This window comes from Cupressus sempervirens, chromosome 11, assembly GCF_028749045.1.
Source record: "Cupressus sempervirens isolate cs-2001-9-10 chromosome 11, ASM2874904v1, whole genome shotgun sequence".
NCBI classification, from domain to species: domain Eukaryota; kingdom Viridiplantae; phylum Streptophyta; class Pinopsida; order Cupressales; family Cupressaceae; genus Cupressus; species Cupressus sempervirens.
The window spans coordinates 99,264,648-99,285,074 of record NC_143128.1 but is presented as its reverse complement, the minus strand read 5'-3'; the positions used below and the strand labels follow the sequence as shown (position 1 = coordinate 99,285,074).

General features: G+C 35.7%; 1 protein-coding gene across 2 annotated transcripts in view; it reads left to right on the top strand.

Moving 5' to 3' along the window:
- Positions 1-20,427, top strand: part of LOC149528397 (WUSCHEL-related homeobox 8-like) — a 48,796-nt gene that overhangs the window by 1,770 nt on the left and 26,599 nt on the right. For both annotated transcript variants that reach the window (XM_089810926.1, XM_089810927.1), the window contains exon 2: positions 19,788-20,020. In XM_089810926.1, coding sequence (XP_089667052.1) covers positions 19,807-20,020 — 214 coding nt within the window. In that variant the 5' untranslated portion in view covers positions 19,788-19,806. The remainder of the gene's footprint in view (positions 1-19,787; positions 20,021-20,427) is intronic.

Genomic DNA, 20,427 nt, shown 5'->3' with positions numbered 1-20,427 from the left:
GTAAAATTCAAATTGTTCTCAGATCTAAATGATATTAAATTAGTTTATAAACTCAGTCTATTCCATATCCAATCATGATAGAAAATCAATAAATATATATAAGTTTCAGGCTACAGTAAGAATTCAGTGAATATAAGACTCATTGACAAGGATCATCGAGCCCAGATAATACTGAATTTCGATTCCAAGATTTTACCCACAAGCTGAATGCTGTATGATAGGCTTACCTTAGTCATTCATTCATTTATGTACAGAAGCAATGAGTACAAATAACATTCCTACAGTATGCACACCTCGAATTTCCGAGTTATGATGTATATTATATAATGTCCCCAGTGGTGGTGATTTGATGTATGATCCTAATATTTCAATCTTTCAGACTGTTGTCATAACCAGTGACCTTGTATCTTGTTCGCATTCCTTATCACCAGATCTTGGATAAAGATCCCTCAGTATCCGCAATGTAGCTCAGACACCTTATGTCATTCCTGTTGATGGGAGCTCAAACACTCGCATAATAATGACATAAGAAGACACAGTCAGGGTGGACATCCTACCTGGGTGTTGCCTTCATGGTTTTTTTGTCCCGAAGGCTTGGTATTCATGAAATGCAATTGCAAATAAAAATAGTTCCATCCCTTCCTAGATCACAACTGCCATATAAATACCCTTTGTCAGTTAATGGTATCAAATAACCCAACATGCTTCATAGGTTGGCCAGGAGCAAGTCAGCCTAAAACAAAATTATTTTTGCAAAGATCCCAGCACAGACCTAGGTTGTCTAGGTGCAAGTTAGCCAAGGGAAAACTATTTAATAATTTTATTTTGTTGGTTAAATAATAATTATGTACTGAAAATTGCTGGCAAGTAGGTTGGCTGACCAAGCCGTAATTGGGGACGTCACAGTCCTGTCCTGGAGATGGCTTGCTCTCAAGCAATTGACACTTGTATGCCAAAATCAAATACCAAGATCCTATTCAATCTCACAATCATTGCTTGACTGCTCTGCTGCCCTACTCTGATATAATTGTCATTAGCAACACTACCCTTCTGCTGTATCCTGGGAAGCACAACAAAATTATCAATCTTGGAACAAAAAAGTTATAATGTTTCTTGGCCCACCTCCATGTAATATGTGAGTATAATCATGGGATTTTTCATTTTCTAAATAAACCTGCAATTTCTCTTCATAGCATTCAATATCATACAAACCATTCTTCAGAACATCAGAACTATTAATCTGCACAGTATCACATGATCAAGACATTCTCATACACCGCAAATCATCCTTACATAATGCAATTATGCCCATACCTAAAATTTGGATTGAGGACCCGTGGGCATTACTATCTTCTATTATGGAGGTACACTCTTGTTCGACAGCTTGAAATTCTGATATTTCTTTCTGCACCATCATCTCATTCTCCTTGACCTTCTCTTCTGCTTCTGCATACTTCTCCATGTCAGGTTCCACTCTTGTCGCTCCCAAATTTTTCTATTCTGTTTTCTTTTGCCTTATGTTGTCATAAAATTCCTAATATCTCAAATATTTATAAAAAACAAATACAGATTTAATTTGATCAGACTACCCTAAATACTTTTCACATATTTTGATGGCTTCAATTGCATATCATTTCAGATCCCATTGATTCAATCCAAAGCTCTCCTCGTATCCTTATTTGTGCTTCTCCTTTGCAAATTCATTTGAAGCTTGGAGTAGTTAGCAAAGGATAGATCTTGACATATAGCTGGTCTTAAGTTTATATTTTTGGCATGACATCAGGTCATTTCCTTAGCAGGTTCATCTGATAATTGGTCTTCCTTTAGGAATTCTATGTCCCATCTCTCTAACAATTTGGCTTTGAATAGCAGAAATAATGTCGTTAAATCCATAGCTTCTTATTTTCATGGATCTTCATCAACAAACCCTCACAGGTTGGCAGGAAGTTGGCTCTGATGATACTGAAAAAACCTGATCTGTAATTGATTCTTTATGATTTTGAGCTGTAACCAATTCAAAGTAAGCTGGTTGCAGTTATTGAATTGCAAGAACATCAGACACTTTATTTGAATGTAAATTTCAATTGTTCTCAGATTCAAATGATAATAAATCAGTTTATAAACTCAGACTATTCCATATCCAATCATGATAGAAAATCAATATATAGCTTACAGGCTACAGTAAGAATTTAGTGATCATAGGACTCTTTGATAAGGATCATCAAGCCCAGCTAATACTGAATTTCAACTCGAAGATTTTACCGACTAGCTGACTGCTGATGGCAGGCTTACATTAGTCATTTATTCATCCACCTACAGCAGTGATGAGAACAAATAACATTCCTAAAATATGCACACCTGGAATTTTCCAGTAATGATATACAATGTCCCCAGTGGTGGCCATCTGATGTATGATCTAAATATTGGAATGGTTCAGACTGCTCTCATAACCAGCAACTGTATATATTTTGCCTGCAGTCTTTATTGCTAGATCTGTGATAAAGATTCCTTCATATCCCTGATGTAGCTCAGACACCTTACGTTGTTCCCGCTTATTGGAGCTCAGAGACAGGCAAAATAATGGCATAAGAACACACAGGCAAGGTGCATGTCCTACCTGGTTGTTGCCTTTCAGGGTTTTTCGTCCCAAGAAACCTGGCATTCATGAAATGCACTTGCAAATAAAAATAGTTCCTAGACTGCACCTTCCATATAAATACCCTTCCACTCCTTAGGTTGGTCCACGGTATTGAATAAGCCGACTACATTTAGAAGCAGGCCAGGAGCAAGTCAGCCAAAAGCAAAATTACTATAACAAATATACCAGAACATTAGTTAGGTGGGCTAGGACCAAGTTGTCCAAGACAAAACTATTTAATAATTTTATTCATTAATAATTTAATCCATTTTTTAAATTAATGTCTGGCAAACTTTTTAATGTGACTGCTGATTGGTGACACTGGCATGACAAGCCCTCTGGCTCCACATGTTACACTTTTCACTTGGAGCTATGAACCCATCAGGCCACAAACACAAGATGCCATTTCCACAATTCACTTGTTCAAACCAGTGAGCTCAACAGCCTAGTGAAGGCACATGGCATGCAAGCACCGTGGCGTAGTAGGGGTTTGAACCTTGGTGGCCGCTTGACCATCATAGTGTTTAAACCATGACACCAAACATCTGAAGACTGCTAATTTTGTTTATTGTCTACAATATAATATTATATTTAATTAAAATATCTGGCAAATAGGATTGCCAATCCAACCTTAATTGGGGACATCATTATGTTGTTTTCTCTGATGCATTTTGCAACATTTTGTTTGCAATCTGACACACGAGCCTCCAAAAGTATTAAACTGCCATGTAATTCGTGCTATTTATGTCATTTATTGTGAGACATTTTGTTCAAAAAGTTGTATGCAATCCAATACATATTGTTAAATTTGAACCAGAAATAAATAGATGAAAGCAACAATTAAAATCAAATTCTCAGAAAACAAATAGAACTAAGCATTTATCTTGGGAAAAATCCCTCCTCTTCGAGGGAAATAACCCAGCCCACAAAAATCTACAATGCCTATATTCAGATTCAATGTCAAATTACAGGAATGCTCCTCGATGAATCACTGTGACTGCAAAATGATCACACAAAGATCAGAAGCAAAAGAACCAACAGTAAGAAGTGTATGAACTCAATACACATAAATGAAATATCTCATACTAAATACAATAGCACAGAATTGTTTCTAATCAACTTAGCATATGCAGAGCAGAGAACACGAGTTTTGCATAGGACACTATATCTGCAGAACTATGATTGCTTAGGAGTAAAAATTATTGTAGCCCTTTTAATGAGGAAACCATTCAAAAACATGGAAAACTCTCGTTTTAAAGATACTTGATCTTTTGCAAATTCATTGCCACGCATGATAATATGAATCAACCACAATAATAAAGAGAAACTGCCATGGGATATGAACTGACAACTAAAAGAAGTGTCATTAATCCTCAAGAAACTGACGCCTTTAAGAGAATACTTGAGTGAGGAGAATACACATGATGCCACATATATGGTGTCATTCATAACAGAACAAGGAGAACCAATGAACTGTCAGTAGTGCTGAATGAGACTGCACAAAGCCAGGTCATCAATAAGTCATAAAAAATAATCCAGTTAGACATAAGCAATAACACAACACCACAAAAAGCCTAAAAGGTTACGTAGGATTCACATGAGACAAAACTCGTCGGTTCCAATATAAACATGAAGCCATTAGGAATATGAAGTCACAATAAAGAAGTGCAAGAACAGGAATAATGAAAGCCGCAAGACTTTGCATGAAATATGACAATTGCCAGAAATGAAGAACACAATCAAGAGTAGACATTGCAGAGATATCTCATGGGAGCACACCAAAATTAAAAAGGATCTTATTCTAAATAGAATCAAAGGCAACCACCAAACTGATCTCTATTGCAGCTATAATATTTCAACACTACCTCTTAGCAAGTGATAGATCTTCAAAGTGTCATCTCACGACAAGTGTGCACAACTCTAACGAAAAACAATGTCAAAAATCTCATCATAGATTTTCTCAATAAAACATTGTTATTTCAAAATAACAGTATTCACCATAGCTACTTCTAGAGGGTAAATTAGTAAAGCATAAAAAGAACAAGTTATGGAGTCACACTCATGACTTCCACCATGGCTATTCCTAGAGGATGGATCCTTAATAGCTACTCCGAGAGGGTAGAACAAGGGATTTCACCTTGAACTTCTTTCATATGAAGAATACATTAACAAGGGATTGCACCTCAAACTTCTTCCACAAAAAAGATCAAATTAACAAGGGATTGCACCTCAAACTTCTCTTGTAGAGAAAAACTCATTAACAAGGGATTGCATCTCGAACTTCTCTCATAGAGAACTCATTAATAAGGGATTGCACTTTGAACTTCTCTCGTAGAGAACTCATCAATATATGAAGGGAATCAATAAAGTTGAGTTTCTCTCAGCAAGGGCATCATTCTCCACTACCCTGAGTTTATCCTGGAAGTAGCAAACTTCACTCTCGAAAGTGGCTTGGTAAGAATGTCTGCAGTTTGCTCCTTTACAGAAATGTACTTGAGTTCAGCTGCTTAACTTTGAATCATATCCCTCAAGTAGTGGTATTTAATTAACACATGTTTAGTTCTGTCATGAAAAACAGATTAACTGAAAGCTTTACACAACTTTGGTTATCACACATGATTATAGTAGGTTCCAAAAGCTGTCCAAATAAATTTGCAAGTAATTTATGAAACTAAACAACTTCTCTTGCAGTCACACATGCTGCAACATACTCTGCTTCAGCTGTACTCTGAGCTACAAAAGATTATTTCCTAATGCACCAGGAGACCATATCCGACCCTAGGCTGAAACAACATCCCAAAGTACTCTTCCTATCAGGCACACACCCTGCCCAATTTGAATCAGAGAACTCCTATAAGTTCAGCTCTACACATGAAGAATATTTCAATCCATATCCCACTGTACCACGAATGTATCTCAAAACGTGTTTGGCTGCCACAAGATTAACGTACCTTGGTTCATACATGAATGGACTCAATGTATTAACTGTATAATATATATCAGGCCTTGCATTAACCAAATACACCAAGGAACCAATTGGCTGTCTGTACATAGTAGGATCAATAAATCTAAAGTGGTTGCATCATCATACAACCTTTTTCAGTTTTGCTTCAATGGGAATCACCATAGACTTACATTCTAACATGTCAATTTTTTCCAAAATATCAATTGCATAATTAGCTTGATTTAATATGTTTTCATTTGATCTTTGTCATACCTCAAGCCCAAGAAAATGGTGCAGCAACCCCATGATCTTTCATTTCAAATTCTGAAGTTAAATCCTTCTTATACTTGACAATAAGATCATCACTACTAGTGACAAGCAAATCGTCAACATAAAGCCCAAGAATTAACACTTTGCCATCATGTACCTTTAAGTATAAATTTGGATCTACATCATTCTTATGAAAATCCAATCTTAGAAGATAGTGATCAATTCTCCAATACCAAGCATGTGGAGCTTTCTCAAGGCCATACAGTGCCTTTTTCATCTTGCGCACATGAGACTCTACCATGAATAGCAAAATACTCTGACCGCTTAATATATACTTCCTCTTCAATTACCCAATTAAGAAAGTTGTTTTCACATTCCTTCACTACTACAATAGCTATGATGGATCTAGTGGATGTATAACATGCTACTGGAGCAGAGGTTTCTTCATGGTCAATGCCTTACTCTTGTGAAAAACCTCTAGCAACAAATTTGATTTTATATTTTTCTATACTTTCATCAATTGCATGCTTAATTTTAGACAACCATTTGGATGAAACAACTGATTTACCTTTTGGTCTTGGAACAATATCCCATACATTATGCTAAATGATGGATTCATACTCTTCCATCATGACATCTTTCCATACTTGCTGATTTGAAGCTTCTTCAACACTGAAGGTTCAGATGCAATAATGTGGGTCATTAAAGCTACGCAACTGGCATACTTATGAGGCCTTTTACTTTCTTTGGAAGTGCCATGAGAAGCTGCATGTTGTTCATCTTCTTCCTTAATGTTTCTGGCCCACAAAGGGTTTTTCTTGTTGACCGAAGTATTACTGGGACCTGCTAAAGTATCAATAGGATCAACATGATCAATTGGTTCAGCTGAATCCTCTAAATCTAAACTCTCAATCTGAATTTGTAAAGATGGATTTGGATTGGCCATTGCAAAATTTTGAAGATGTTCAAAGTCTTCTTTATTAGATAACATATTAGATTCTTTTGATTTCTTGCAAACTACAACTTCGTCAAAAAACATCCCTGCTGACTTCAATTTGTTTTTGACCTGGAATGTAGATCTTGTATGCTTTTGAAGAATCGCTATAGCCAACAAATATTCCTTTACTTCATGAAGGTCCCAATTTGGATCCTTTCTCTTCGGAACATGAATATAAATAGGTTAACCAAAAATTCTAAAATAACTGATATCGAGTTTAACACTTGTAAAAGCTTCTTTTGGAGTCGTGTTGTTTAGAATCTGATGCGGACTTCTATTTTGAAAATGTACTATTAATTTGCAAGCTTTAGTTCATAAGATAAATATAAAATGGAGACAAGAGGCTTTTTTCTTTTATTGAGGTGCATTGGTGGCATAAAAAGAAAAATAAGAAAAATGGTTGTCATTTCATTTATCGAGGTGTGTAGGTGGCATCTTAGAATTTTGTGGAAAGTCCCTTAAACCATGCATTTAATATTTGTTGTGATCCACAAAGGCAATGTAATTTTCTAATTGGCCACATGGTGGTGCTTAGTTGTATTTGGGTGGGAACTAAATATCTGTTGTAAGGTAGTCACATTTACCTTTTATCCACATTGGTTGTGTTCATAAGATCTTGGGTGGTAAGTGCCTTTTTGAGCAAGGGATATGAGCATTTGTAATCAAGCTCTCAAGGTGTGACCTCTTCTTGTATAGAAGCTTGGAGAGAAGGATGAAGTAGAGGAGCAAAGTTTGAGAAAAGCTAGTAGCCACGGTTTGCTTGTGGCTTGCAAGCACAAGTTTAGATTTTCTTTGGAGGTTTCTACCAGAGTGTGGATTTGGACTAGCTAGGGTTTGGATTAGGTCTTGAGGATTTTGTAGAACTATTACTTGCTTTGTATTTGGCTGTAACCGAGAAGGCTTTACAGCCTGACACGTTGCATGTAATCAGTTATTTTATGAATAAAGAGTTGTTTTTGGTATTGGATCTTATTTCTTGCATTGTGTTTCCATTGTATGGTTATTTGCCACGGGCTAGGACATCTCCTTGTAAAGAATTCACCGTCACAACTTCAAATTTCACTCAGCACAAGAGGATGCCGATTAATAGTTTTGCTCAGCACAAGAGAGTGTTGAGTGACAGATAGATGGTGTCGAGTAACTCGGCACTTGAAGAAATTGAGTAAGCTCGGCAGTAAGGGCAACTCATCACAAGAGGATGCCAAGTGAGCTCGGTCACCAAAGGGAAGGTGGAGCTTGACACAGTGGTTGCCGAGTGAGCTCAGTCAACAAAGGGAAGGTGGAATCGAGTGAACTCGGTAGGGACTACAGATGGTAGCTTGGTGGACTCAGTAGAGACAACACATCTTGTACAGATCGAGTTGATAGAGAAAGAGCACGGTTGAGGAGTGAATTGAGTGAGTTGTTTAACAAACTTACAATTTTGAGCATTTCCGCCATTAAAACACAGAGGATAACCTCAAAACTTGCAAGTAAGAACTTCTCAAATACAAAACATGCAATAGTGAATAGAATGGAGACAACAATAAGCCAAGCATGCCTGCTTGCTTGCTTTCTATTCAACTAGATTAAAACTATTACAAAATTTGGGAGCATTCGGCTTTAACCAAAAAAACACAAAATACTTCAAAATGATAATAAACCTACAACACTAAAAGATGCATACAATAATGCCTGGAGCAATCATTGCTTCTTAGGACAACAAAATGACAGAGAGATTCAATATGTGCTGTGATACTGAGCCTTCCTTCTGTCCTCTGAACTTTAAATATTTCTTCTCTGTTTTGATCTGTTGATCTTCTTCCTTCTCTGCTCTGTGCTCTGCACTTCTCCTTTGTCTGCTTCCTTCTTTCTTACTCACTGATCGAATGAATGAGATTCATTCCTTTTGTCTATCTTGAAAAACGTTTCCCTCTCTTTTCAAAATTCAAACTCACCTACCAAGTTGAATGTTGTCAGGTGGGTAGGTGGACATTTGGCTCCAGGGGCAACTGACTATGTCACATCATATTTCTGACACTCCTATGGGGATTCTCTTGCCTTGCACTGCGTCAGAAAGTTTGTAGACTTTCATCATGATGTTGGCAGTGGATTAGCATTCCTTATTGGATTTGCAACATGGTTTAATAGCCTCGTGTGTTTGCTATAAGTCTAGTGGTTGTATTGGGTATTAACAGGTCGATCTTTTGGTGCAATGACAACCCTAGCGGTTAATAAATGGTATTAGAGTTTGGTGACACATTAAAATCCTTGCAGGCCATGATGAGTACCCTTGGGAGGGGGATTGTTGGCAATGCGTCAGCATCCCTCATTGAATTCACATCAAGGTTAAAAGCCCCCCATTTCTTTTATAAGTCTAGTGGTTGTATCAGGCATAATGGGTCAATTTTTGGTGCAACAACAACCCTATTGCTTAACAAGCGTTGTTGGTAAGTGATCACCAGATGAAGGCATAAATGTTTTCATTGGTGGAAACATTATTAGTTAGCAACGCTGCTTGATTTGATAATCAATTATGTTAGAAGGAAATCATGAAAAATGCCTAAGTACAGAGCAAAAAATCAATATACTATCAGACAATATTGGTCAATGAGCACATAATACATATCAGACATGGCTACAATTTTGGATTTTAGTAATATATAGTATGTACTTGCTTCAAGTATGGTCCAATGTGTTAATATGTTGGTTGGCACATGTTATGGTTAGATAAGAAAAATTGGCAGAGTATAGCAGCTATTCATGACAGTTTTGGAGATTGAGCAAATTGGCTTAGCTAATTGAATTGTTCTACCATCTCAATTGCTTGGCATTGTTAGGACGATATTGACCCTTGGATAGCACCGTGTTATATTGCATATGGGAATGTATGCTACACATTTTGTGAAGAGTTTTGCTAGTTGACTGGATAAAGATTAGTGAAGGGTATAAAGGATAGATTGATTTCGTATGTGAGCATGGATATTGATGGATTATGATGCTATGATGATGTTATGTTTGTTGTGTGCAAGCCTTGATGCTAGATCAAATCATATGCAAGCTTCATTGTAGACTAATCAGGCACTGTGATGTCAGCATAGTCTTTTTGGTATTGTAAATATTATCATTATAAGTGGATAGCGAGTCCCTCTCAAGCAAGTGCTTTTTTCTTTTTGTAATATAACTCCTAACATGGTTGAGACCTCTAACAAGGTCTAATCCTCTAACAAGGACTCATGTACTAAATGCTATGCAACGACTCCTAATAGGATCAAACCTCTTAACAAAGAACTTTTAGATCAGTGCATAGTTGTGGCTACCATCCCCACCTTGGTTTTCCCTGGCCAGGATTTCCTTGAAAACAAATCATGGTGTTATGAGTTCTTTATTGTTTTATGGTTTACTTTCTTGTATTACTATATGTGGATGTTTATAGTTAAGTTGCAAATTTGTTAATTGGTATAGAAGTGTTGCAACAATGATTCACCCTCCCTCCATCCCCCCTTCAGTGTTTCTTGACCCTAACAATTGGTATTAGAGTTTAGTTCCTCAGAAGAAGTCTTACAACTTGAGGGGGATCTTGATGGATGCAAGTAGTTACAAATTAACTTTGATGCAACACTTGAAGATCTGGACAGAGCTAATAGAGAAAACGGAAGATTGAAATTGAAGCTAAGAGATGCGCAAGATTACATCAAGAAACTCAAATATCAGATTGAAATCGCAAGGATAAAGAGGAAAGAACTTGTTGAAAAAATTATAGAGCCTAAATCAAATGAAGATGAGTTAGATCTGGTTGAGAAGCTTCAAAAGGAATATCAAATACTTAGACATGAATTTATCACATCATTTTAAATGGCAAAAGAAATTGAAGATGGAAAGACAGAGAAAAACTTGAAACACGTCTAAAAAGGAAGACAAATGGATTTAATGATTTAAGTGCATGACTTGGAATGGTGAAATTAGAACTTGAGAAGTATTCTAACATTGTGAAAGGTGAGCTTGTGGAAACAAAGTTACATCTTAAAAAGCTTTAGTCAAGCAGTGATAAACTTGATGAGCAATTGCAACAACATAAATTGAAAGGCGACATGACTGGAATTGGATATCATGATGGTGAATGTTCCAAAGAAGCAGAAGAGAGACTAATGCAAGATCCAATTCGGATAACCATTCATAATGAAGAACATAAAGAGTAGAAAAAGAAGATCAAAAGATGCTATGCATGCAACAAGTATGGATACATGAAGAATGCAACACAAGTAGGGAGACTTGATATCTCTGTTCGTAGACCTTGATATGGTACTATGCTATGCGACATCGTTGTGAGTTTTTGTAAGTTCTGCCTATGTATCAACTTTATGGAGAATGTGACCTAATGCATTAATCATCACGGAAAATTAAAGGCTTTAACAGATGAATGCAAGTTACTCTTCACCATTCAAGTTGCCAGAGCTAGAACAAACAAAGCAAGAGGTGAATTGAGTAGTATAGCAAGAGATTACAAACTAATTTGTGCAAACCCTAAACTGATGACATAAAAAGGTATTTATCTATTCTGCAAGCTTTGTTTGAAGGTGTTATCTGGTTGAGTAAACATGGATAAGCCTCATATATATGATGTTAAGGAAAGAACAAGATGCCATTTGGATAAACATCCATTTAAATTGATGGAAGACGACCTTGAGGGAGCATTTTCAAAAACCCCCTAACGAGGTGCTCCATGTAGAGGATATAAGGGCACAAATACATTGCAATAATGAAGTAATTGGGAATGCAAATATTTGGGAAGATTTGAAAGATATTTACAATAATGATAGGTCATTTAAGGATGAATTCAAACATTTGGAAAATCTAAATATCATTCATGTTATGGATTTTGAGGAGTTTGAAGAAGTAGAATGGATTAAGATTGTATTGAGCATAATACATGATCAATATTATGCTCAATACTTTTGGCCGAGTGAAAAACTTGTCAAAATAATTGAGGAGTTAATTCATTTAGTCATAGGTTTGGACAATGTTGGAATTATACCTATTGCGACCGAACTTGTAAATAAGGAAGTTGAAAAGAACATTGGTTCCAAGTGGAACAAGCGAGCTTCGCTGATATAAAACAACATGATGTGAAATTGATTTCTAAGATTCTAGGATATAAGATGCATCATAGTGGTGGGAATAACTTTGTTTCAATTGGAGTGATTTAGACAACATATATAAGATGGTAATTGAAGATGAACACTTTGACATCTATGAGATCTTGAGGCAATAACAATTAGAAAACATTAGAAGGATCAAACATGAGAAGTCTCTAAGCATTTAGATTTGGTTCTTTGGAATTGGACCTATTCTTCCACATAATCCAAAGATTTCCTAATATGCACCCACATGCTTGGAGAGGTGACATTCCTATTGCAGCCTTGATCACAAAACATTACAGAATGTGACACAAATCTATGATTAACAGTGATTTGTTTGGATCATTCAAGGTATTTCAGAGGGAAATAAAACAAAAAGTCATAATTCTTAGACAAATAGTTGAAAAATATGTAGATACAATGCGCTTTATGGTTGAGACTGCCAGTACATTAATGGAAGTAGTTGAATCAAGACTTAGTGGATCCCTCCTATGTGTTACGGAATTGATCCCTATATTGTGATATGACATGTTGATGTAGTTCTAGCTTCTGTTAGAGATCCTAATATTCAAAGACGGGGAACCTGTGAAGAGAAGTATAGTTAGGTTAGGGAAGAGCTTAACTGAGGCTCTAGGAAGAGAAAAATAGAGAAAATGGTAGATAAGATAGCTAAAAAAGAAGGAATTTCCAAGGAACAAATGACTTCTCTTAGAAAGGAGAGTGAGGAAGCAAAGAAGGCATAGATTGGTGGATCAAGCATAGAGAAGACAATTAAGGATTTATCTGATAATGTGCGACCACTTGAGGTACCAGATGTACCATTAGAAGTGGTTGTTTAGGTCGAGGTTACACTTGTACCTCAAAGAGCTACATACAAGGAAGTGTAGTAGGATAACTCCACCTATAAAGGCTGAGACACCAAGTACAAAACCAGTAACAAAGGCTTCTAGGATGCTTAGACCTAAGGATAAAGCTCAAAGGCCTAGTCCTAAGAAGCCTAAGGTAACCAAGGCTAAGGTCACAGAAAAAGAAAAAGAGAAACCTACCACAGTTGAACAGTTAGAACTAGAGAAAAAGAAAGAGGATGAAAAGAAGAAATGGAAGCCTGATATGATGATCATTGAAAGAATCGAGAAAGAAGGAAGGATATGCCAGTTTGAGAAATATTATAACACATATGAAGAGAATGATCAGAAACTCTTAGAAGATTATGTTATTAAGTATTGGTTAAATTTCAAGAGGAGTTTGTTAGAAATTAGGGGAAGCATTCCAGATGATTTGTATGATAAGTTGGATGTAGGAGGTAGTTAGCATTAGAAGAAGACTAGAGAATTAGAGAACAAACTTTACATAATTTGTGTACCTTAGTTACTATTGATGAAATGAAGGACATATTGAATAGGGCTAAGAGTAAGATGAGAACAAAGATGAGGATAATAAAGATCATGACAGGGATATATGAAGAGATAGCAGAAGTTTTGGATGATATTGATTATAAGAGAGCTTGAACCAAGGCCTAAGGGTATCACTATAAGAGAGAAAACTGTCACACCATCAGAAGAAGTTGAAGAGGCAAATCAATTCATTAACATGGTTCAGCAATCTGATTTCTTTGTGTCAGGTGTACCTATATCATTGGAGCCCTCTAAGGAGGAGTAGGAGAAGGAGAAGCAAGACTTAACGAGAAACTTCATCATTAACAATGAAATCAATGAGATCATGCTCAAAGCCAACGATATGGCTGAAGAGATAATTTGATGAAGAAGATCAAGAGAAGGAAAAGGAAAAGAAGGAAAAGAAAGATGTCATGACAGAGGAAGAGATTAGACAAGTGATCAGTGAAGGTAAATCTTCATTAATCACAATTGATTTAGTAGATTAGAATACAAGTCAAGATGAATATCATTCTCCATAGGTTGCAACAAGGAGCATGGATCTTACTGATAAGGATAATGTTATTTTGATGACTGAAATGACAGTAAAAAAGATGGAAAGTCTCATGGAAACTCCCACTAAATCTGGAGGAGTGACATTGTTGGCAAGTGATTTAAGCAAAGCACTTGCTGGCATGGATAAGGAAGGAGAATTAGAACCTTATGATGAGGATGAATTGTTGAAGATATCTATGATGATCTTTGCTAAGGCAAATGATAAATCTGGAGAAAAAGACAAGGGTACTTAGTAAAGTCTTAGACAGATCCAACAGAGTATTAACTCTGCCAATGACTTTCCAATGTAATGATGTGGATAACATGGAGATCGTGTTGAATGAATTTGATGCTCATTTTCAATCTCTTGAGCAGGTAGCCAAGGACAGGGTAAGAAAGGAATATAAGACGGAAAGGTTTACAAAGGTATGTGCTTCTATTGCCAATGATGTAATACTAATAGATGAACATATTAAGGACATTAAAGCCTGTATGTCCGAAGGTAAGGAAGTCTACATTCACTGTGTAAGATCAGATAAACATGTAGTAAATGCAAAAAAGTGCATTAAGGAAGATGAAGATAATGTAGATAATTTTACATCAGTTTTTGAAAAATCTAATCAGATTGCTACTGATTTTGATAAGTTTGTAAGTAAAGCAGTGGACAAGATCAATATTCTTTAGAGAGAAAAGGATAGAGTTATATAGAGATTTGCTATATTGAGAAGTTTATTGACACCTAAGTTGGAGTTCATGCGAAAGAGTTAGAATTGCTAGATTCAACTCAGAAATCTTATGCATTATTCAGACCAACAGTCTTGGAGGGAGCTAAGATAACAACACATTCCTTATGTGGCAAGATTCAGGTAGCTGAGAACTGAAAAAGTCACAGGACACTGATTTTGCACCTCTGAATGTGAATTTTGCGGACATATTATGGCTTGTGTGGTATATTGTTTGCTTTGATGCAAAATTTTGACTTGTATATAGATTTTGTATCTCACTTTTTCTATTGATGTCAAAGTGGAAGTGGTGTAGTGAAAATAAATGATTATACAAGATAATGTAAGGGGGAGTACAGTTAAAGTATAATATTTTGAGAGAAAGTTTTGATTTGGCATTGACAATTGATGTCAAAGGGGGAGATTGTTGGCAAGTGATTAATAGATGAAGGCATAAATGCCATTAATGACAACATAATCAATTAGTAAGGTCGCTTGATTAATAATCAGTTTTGTTGGAAGGCACTCATGAAAAATGCTTAAAGTACAGAGTAGAAAACCAATATACAGTTGGACAGTTTTTGGTCAGTGAGCATATAATACTTATCAGACATGGCTACAATTTTGGATTATAGTAATATATAATATGTACTTGCTTCACATATGGTTGCTTATGTTAATATGTTGTTTGGCACATGTTTTGGTTGGATAAGGTAAAATTGGTAGAGTATAGCAGTTATCCAGGACAGTTTTGGAGATTGGGCAAATTGGCATAGCTAATTGAATTGTTTCTACTAATTTAATTGCTTAGCATCATAGGGACGACATCCTAGATGTTAACCCATGGATAACACCATGCTATATTGCATATCGGAATGTGTGCTACACATTTTGTGAAGAGTTTTTCTAGCCGACTGGATAAAGATTTGTGAAGGATATAAAGGATAGATTGATTCGTATGTGGGCATGGATTATGATGCTATGATGATTTTATGTTTGTTATGTGCGAACCTTGATGCGGGATCAGATCCGTTGCAAGCTTTATTACATACTAATCAAGCATTGTGATGACAATATAGTCTTTTTGATATTGTAAATACTATCATTATAATTGGACAATGAGTCCCTATCAAGCAAGTGCACTTTTCTTTTTGTAATACAAATCCTAACAAGGTTGAGACCTTTGACAAGCTATAGTCCTCTAACAAGGACTCATGTACTAAATACTATATAACAAGATCTAATAATGTCAAACCTCTTATCAGAGGATTTTCAGATTAGTGTATAGTTGTGGGTACCATCCCGACTAGGAGTTTCCCTTGGCAAGGATTTCCTTGAAAACAAATCATGGTGTTATGAGTTTTTTATTGTTTTATGGTTTACTTTCGTATATTGCTATATGTGGATGTTTATGGTTAAGTTGCAAAGTTGTTAACTAGTTTGGAAGTGCCGCAACGCTGATTCACCCCCCAATGTTGCTTGATCCTAACACATGAATCATAGCCTTGGTTGGCTCTATAATAGTTATGTTATTTCTTTCAGCTACACCATTTTGTTGAGGATTATAAGGTACGTAGAACTCCCTCTTAATCCCAACTTCATCATATAAATCATGAAAGATACCAGACTAATATTCTCCCTATTATCTGATCTCGAAATCTTAATTCTTTTGTTAGATAAATTTTCAACAATTGCTTGGAACTCTTTGAACCAGAACAACACTTCATCAGATTCTTTAGACTTAAGAACATAATCCAACATCTACAGGAAAAATCATCTATAAAGTAACATAGTACTAGAAAACACTTAGAGAAGCAACTGACATAGGACCACATAAATCAGAATGAATTGTTTCCAGGATCTCTTTAGCTCTACTTTCACTACTATGAAAAGAGCTTTTAATGTTCTTACCTAGAGCGCATCCCTTGTAAACTTCATGATTTTGGTTTAGCTTTGGAAGACCAACCACAACTATTTAGGTGTTACTTAGGAATTCGTTCTTTGAAATCAAATTACTGAAAGTCTCGTGACCATCTAACATTACTCTTCACTTGAAGTAGTTATTATAGTTATTTAAACAAAAAGTTCACAAGGAGGGGATGTAACATATTGTCACTGATTAGTTGCATGTGTTGCGTTGGGAATGTAACAACCAATTTCCTAACCATTTAAAAACAATTGATAAATCACAACAATTTGTATTACTTTCCATATTCATCTGGAAAGATATAGTTATAATGACTACTTTTCATAATCAATTGAAAGAGTTTAACAACTATTACGGAAGTAAATGATTTCTATTTAAGTAAAAGGAAATAACTGAATTAACTATTTTAAGGAAAATGAAATAACTGAAATGCATGCAGAATTGAATGTATTTGTACAAGCATTGGCATCTGGTGGAGAGGAGAAGCATTGTCAGGGGCTTAATCTCCCAACCGTAGATCCTTATTATCTCCACACAATCTCAACTGAGAAAGGCCCTCCCTACCTGGGAACTGGCATAGGACACCTTGTCTTGCCATTGAGCATCCTGGAGTTAAGAGTGTCAGCTAGGCAGCTAACTAGGCTATGGATACCTTCTATCAACCTGTCTGCCAACTACTAGCAACCCTGACTTTTAATGATCACAGCAGCAAGCATGCCACTAAACCTACCCAAGCCAGGGATTTATATTAACACAATGTGCCCGATCACTTACAACTCGACTTGACAACAAGATTAACACCATTTGATCACCATGAACTAATTAGTTTAAGGTTTGTTTAAGCTTATTAACTGTTTATTTGCTTCTGACTGCCTTCTCTTATCTTGCAGGCATAACCCACCATTCATTTGTCATTAACCCACACTCTTCATCTCGACCTTGCTGGTCTTCCTGGATGAATCCCGGTGTGGTTGTTTATAACATTGATCAATCTTGTTTTATCACAATTTGAACTCTCTGCCAGATCTGGGCTTATAACAGCCATTTATAAGTAGTTCTTTAAGTTTTCATAATAGTCGCTTGACATTTATAAGAGTACCTTCCTTAAGGCATACAGAAAAATGCCCCTGTATAAGTTTGCACTGGATTGGGGATCCTTTCAATTTAAAAACAAAAGTCTGGAAGAGAAAAAAATCTCATAGAAGTAGTGGATAATTCAGACTTCTTATTTATGATGTTACCTAATCAGTCTTATGAGAATATGGTAGTTCATTTGGAGCTAGGCTCTAACTATATTATCAAACATTCCATCAATCTCCAGCCGAGATTTCAAAGCCTTAACATATAAAAATTGGAAATTAGCAAATGTGGAAGAATGCACAACCTGGTGAATGTATTATCTCTCTCCTTATGCTATTGGAGAGCTGAACCACTTGTTATTGCTCCTTTCTGGGTTTTGGGACAATCAAATAGTGATTGTCTCATGGCAATCACGGAGCATAAAGCTTGTAATATGCGACCTCCAAAATAGCGATTCATGGCACTGTATAAGTGTAATGACAGATTGACAGCCAGTTATGAATAGTAATCCTTAATCACGACACTATAAAGCAGCAATAGCTGGTGTGTAGAAATTGCAATGGAAAAGTGTGGTTTTCAAAATTGCCATGGAATAAAATGCAGATGAAAAAGCTGAAGGTAATGCAAGTGGAATCACTGATAAAGAAGAGTCTTCTTGGTATCCATCCATCACATATAATGAGCTTGTCTTTTACAAAAAATGCATGCTCGGTTACAAGCAAGAAGAAAAGGTGGCATCAAAATAAGTTACGCTAAAAAACCTTAACAAGGTGGCTGATAAAGTAATGGCTCCATATTAAAATAGGCCACTGAAAATGTAATGGGCCGATGCCACAAATATAATTATAATGTTGCCAAAAGTTGGAATTAATAATTAAATCATTGACATAGGTTGGAAATAATAATTCCTTTAATGTTTTAATATAGAGGAATCATTTGTACCTATTCATACTTGCATATGCAAGTACACGTATATGTATGCATACACAATATTCCAAGTATATGTAGATTATGTATAAAACATATACGTTCATATAAATCATATGGAATATACACGTGTACATGTATATGTATGTACATTTACATGTATGTGTAGGTACCATGGTATCATTATATTAAAACATGCCTTGCCATGACAAGAAGCTCTGAAATTGTCTACAAACATAAAGGTAATAATATGTTCTAGTTTCATTATTTCATTATTTTATTGAATCTGTTGACCAATTTGTTCATGGTGATCACTTGGTATGACCTTGCTTGCCTAGTCTAGCTTCCTTGACCAAGGTGGCTTAGAACTCATACTTGATAACTCAATGGCAGGTGATGCCCTCATGCCCTTTCCTTTTTTGGCAATGCTTCATCCGTTCCTTCAAAAAGAATTTATCAAGGTAATATCATATTTCCAAATTGTTTAATTAAAATCAAATATTCGTACTAGCTAGCCACTTCCCATTCGTATAACATCATATTAAAAACCGTTATTTTAATTCCTCGAGGACATAAGAATTAACCAACATTTCAATTTCATAAGAACCATAATGAACAAGTAATCTCCTCATTTTCACATGAAATCAGAATAAATAACAATTTAACCATCCAACTCAATTTCGTTTATAGCTTCAATGGGCTATAATGATATTTTTAACTAAGCAAAAATTTGGGATGTAACAAGGAAACAAAGCATGGAACTTTTGTAGAGAAAAACTTACAGAAAACTTCATATTTGATTTGATGCTCAGAATCATTTATACATCACCATTTCTTTTGTTATTACTGCAACCTTTACAAATAGAATGTTACACAAATAATTGAAATTCCTTTATTCTGTGAAACAAGCATTGGCTCTCTGTAATATCCATTTTTATTTTCATGCTTTTAAATGGAACATTCACTCAGCAATTTGTAGTTTTATATGCAATCTTATATTGAGCAATTTTTTGTGTTTTCTTGTCTAACAGTTTGCAGGCAATTTATTATTGATTTTTCTATTCTTTGGCATATTCTGTCAGAAAGTCTGTAATAGACATATTTAGTCACATGGACATAATTAAAATCAATTGCAATTTGAATTTCAATATATTTTATTGAGTCTTTGAGGCTATTTTGTCAAACAATTAGAGTACAATCTCATTCAAGATTTTAGTCTTTTTTGGCACATTGGCAGGTGGAAATTCAGAATAAGGATGAATATTGCATCCACCAATTTTGCACAAGTAATAAACCATGAAGACGTTAGGGGGCTTGCAGGTCTTCCAACATGTGATACAATTCCTGAGCAAGTTATGACAGAAGATCAGATATTAATGCTAGCAAAGCAGATATCTGCTTATGGATCTATCTGTAAACAACTTATTGAAATGCACAATGCCATTGTATTGCAGCAAAATGCCTTGAATGGTGGGTGATTTCTTCTTAGATTTTGTCTTTACAATAATTTGTCATTCCGTGTATATTCCTCCTCATCATTCCTTTCATCAGTGTATATGGCAGACAACTTATATGCCACTATCTCTTAAATGTAAATAGTATATTTTCAACGTGTGATGTTAACATCCCAGTTTACATATTTATTCCCTCCGTCCTTTGCATGTCTTAAATATACAGCCTATTAATTATCTTAGAGTGAGCTTCCCTCCAATTTACTTTATAGTACAAATAAATTGTTGAGAAGGCAAACCTTGTTCTCAGCCTACATATTCATTTGAAAGCCAACTCCTCTGCCACAGTCACCTAACAACATTACATGAGATCTTTTAATGTTAAGAGGCATGACAACATCATCTCTGCCACAATCACTGATCCAC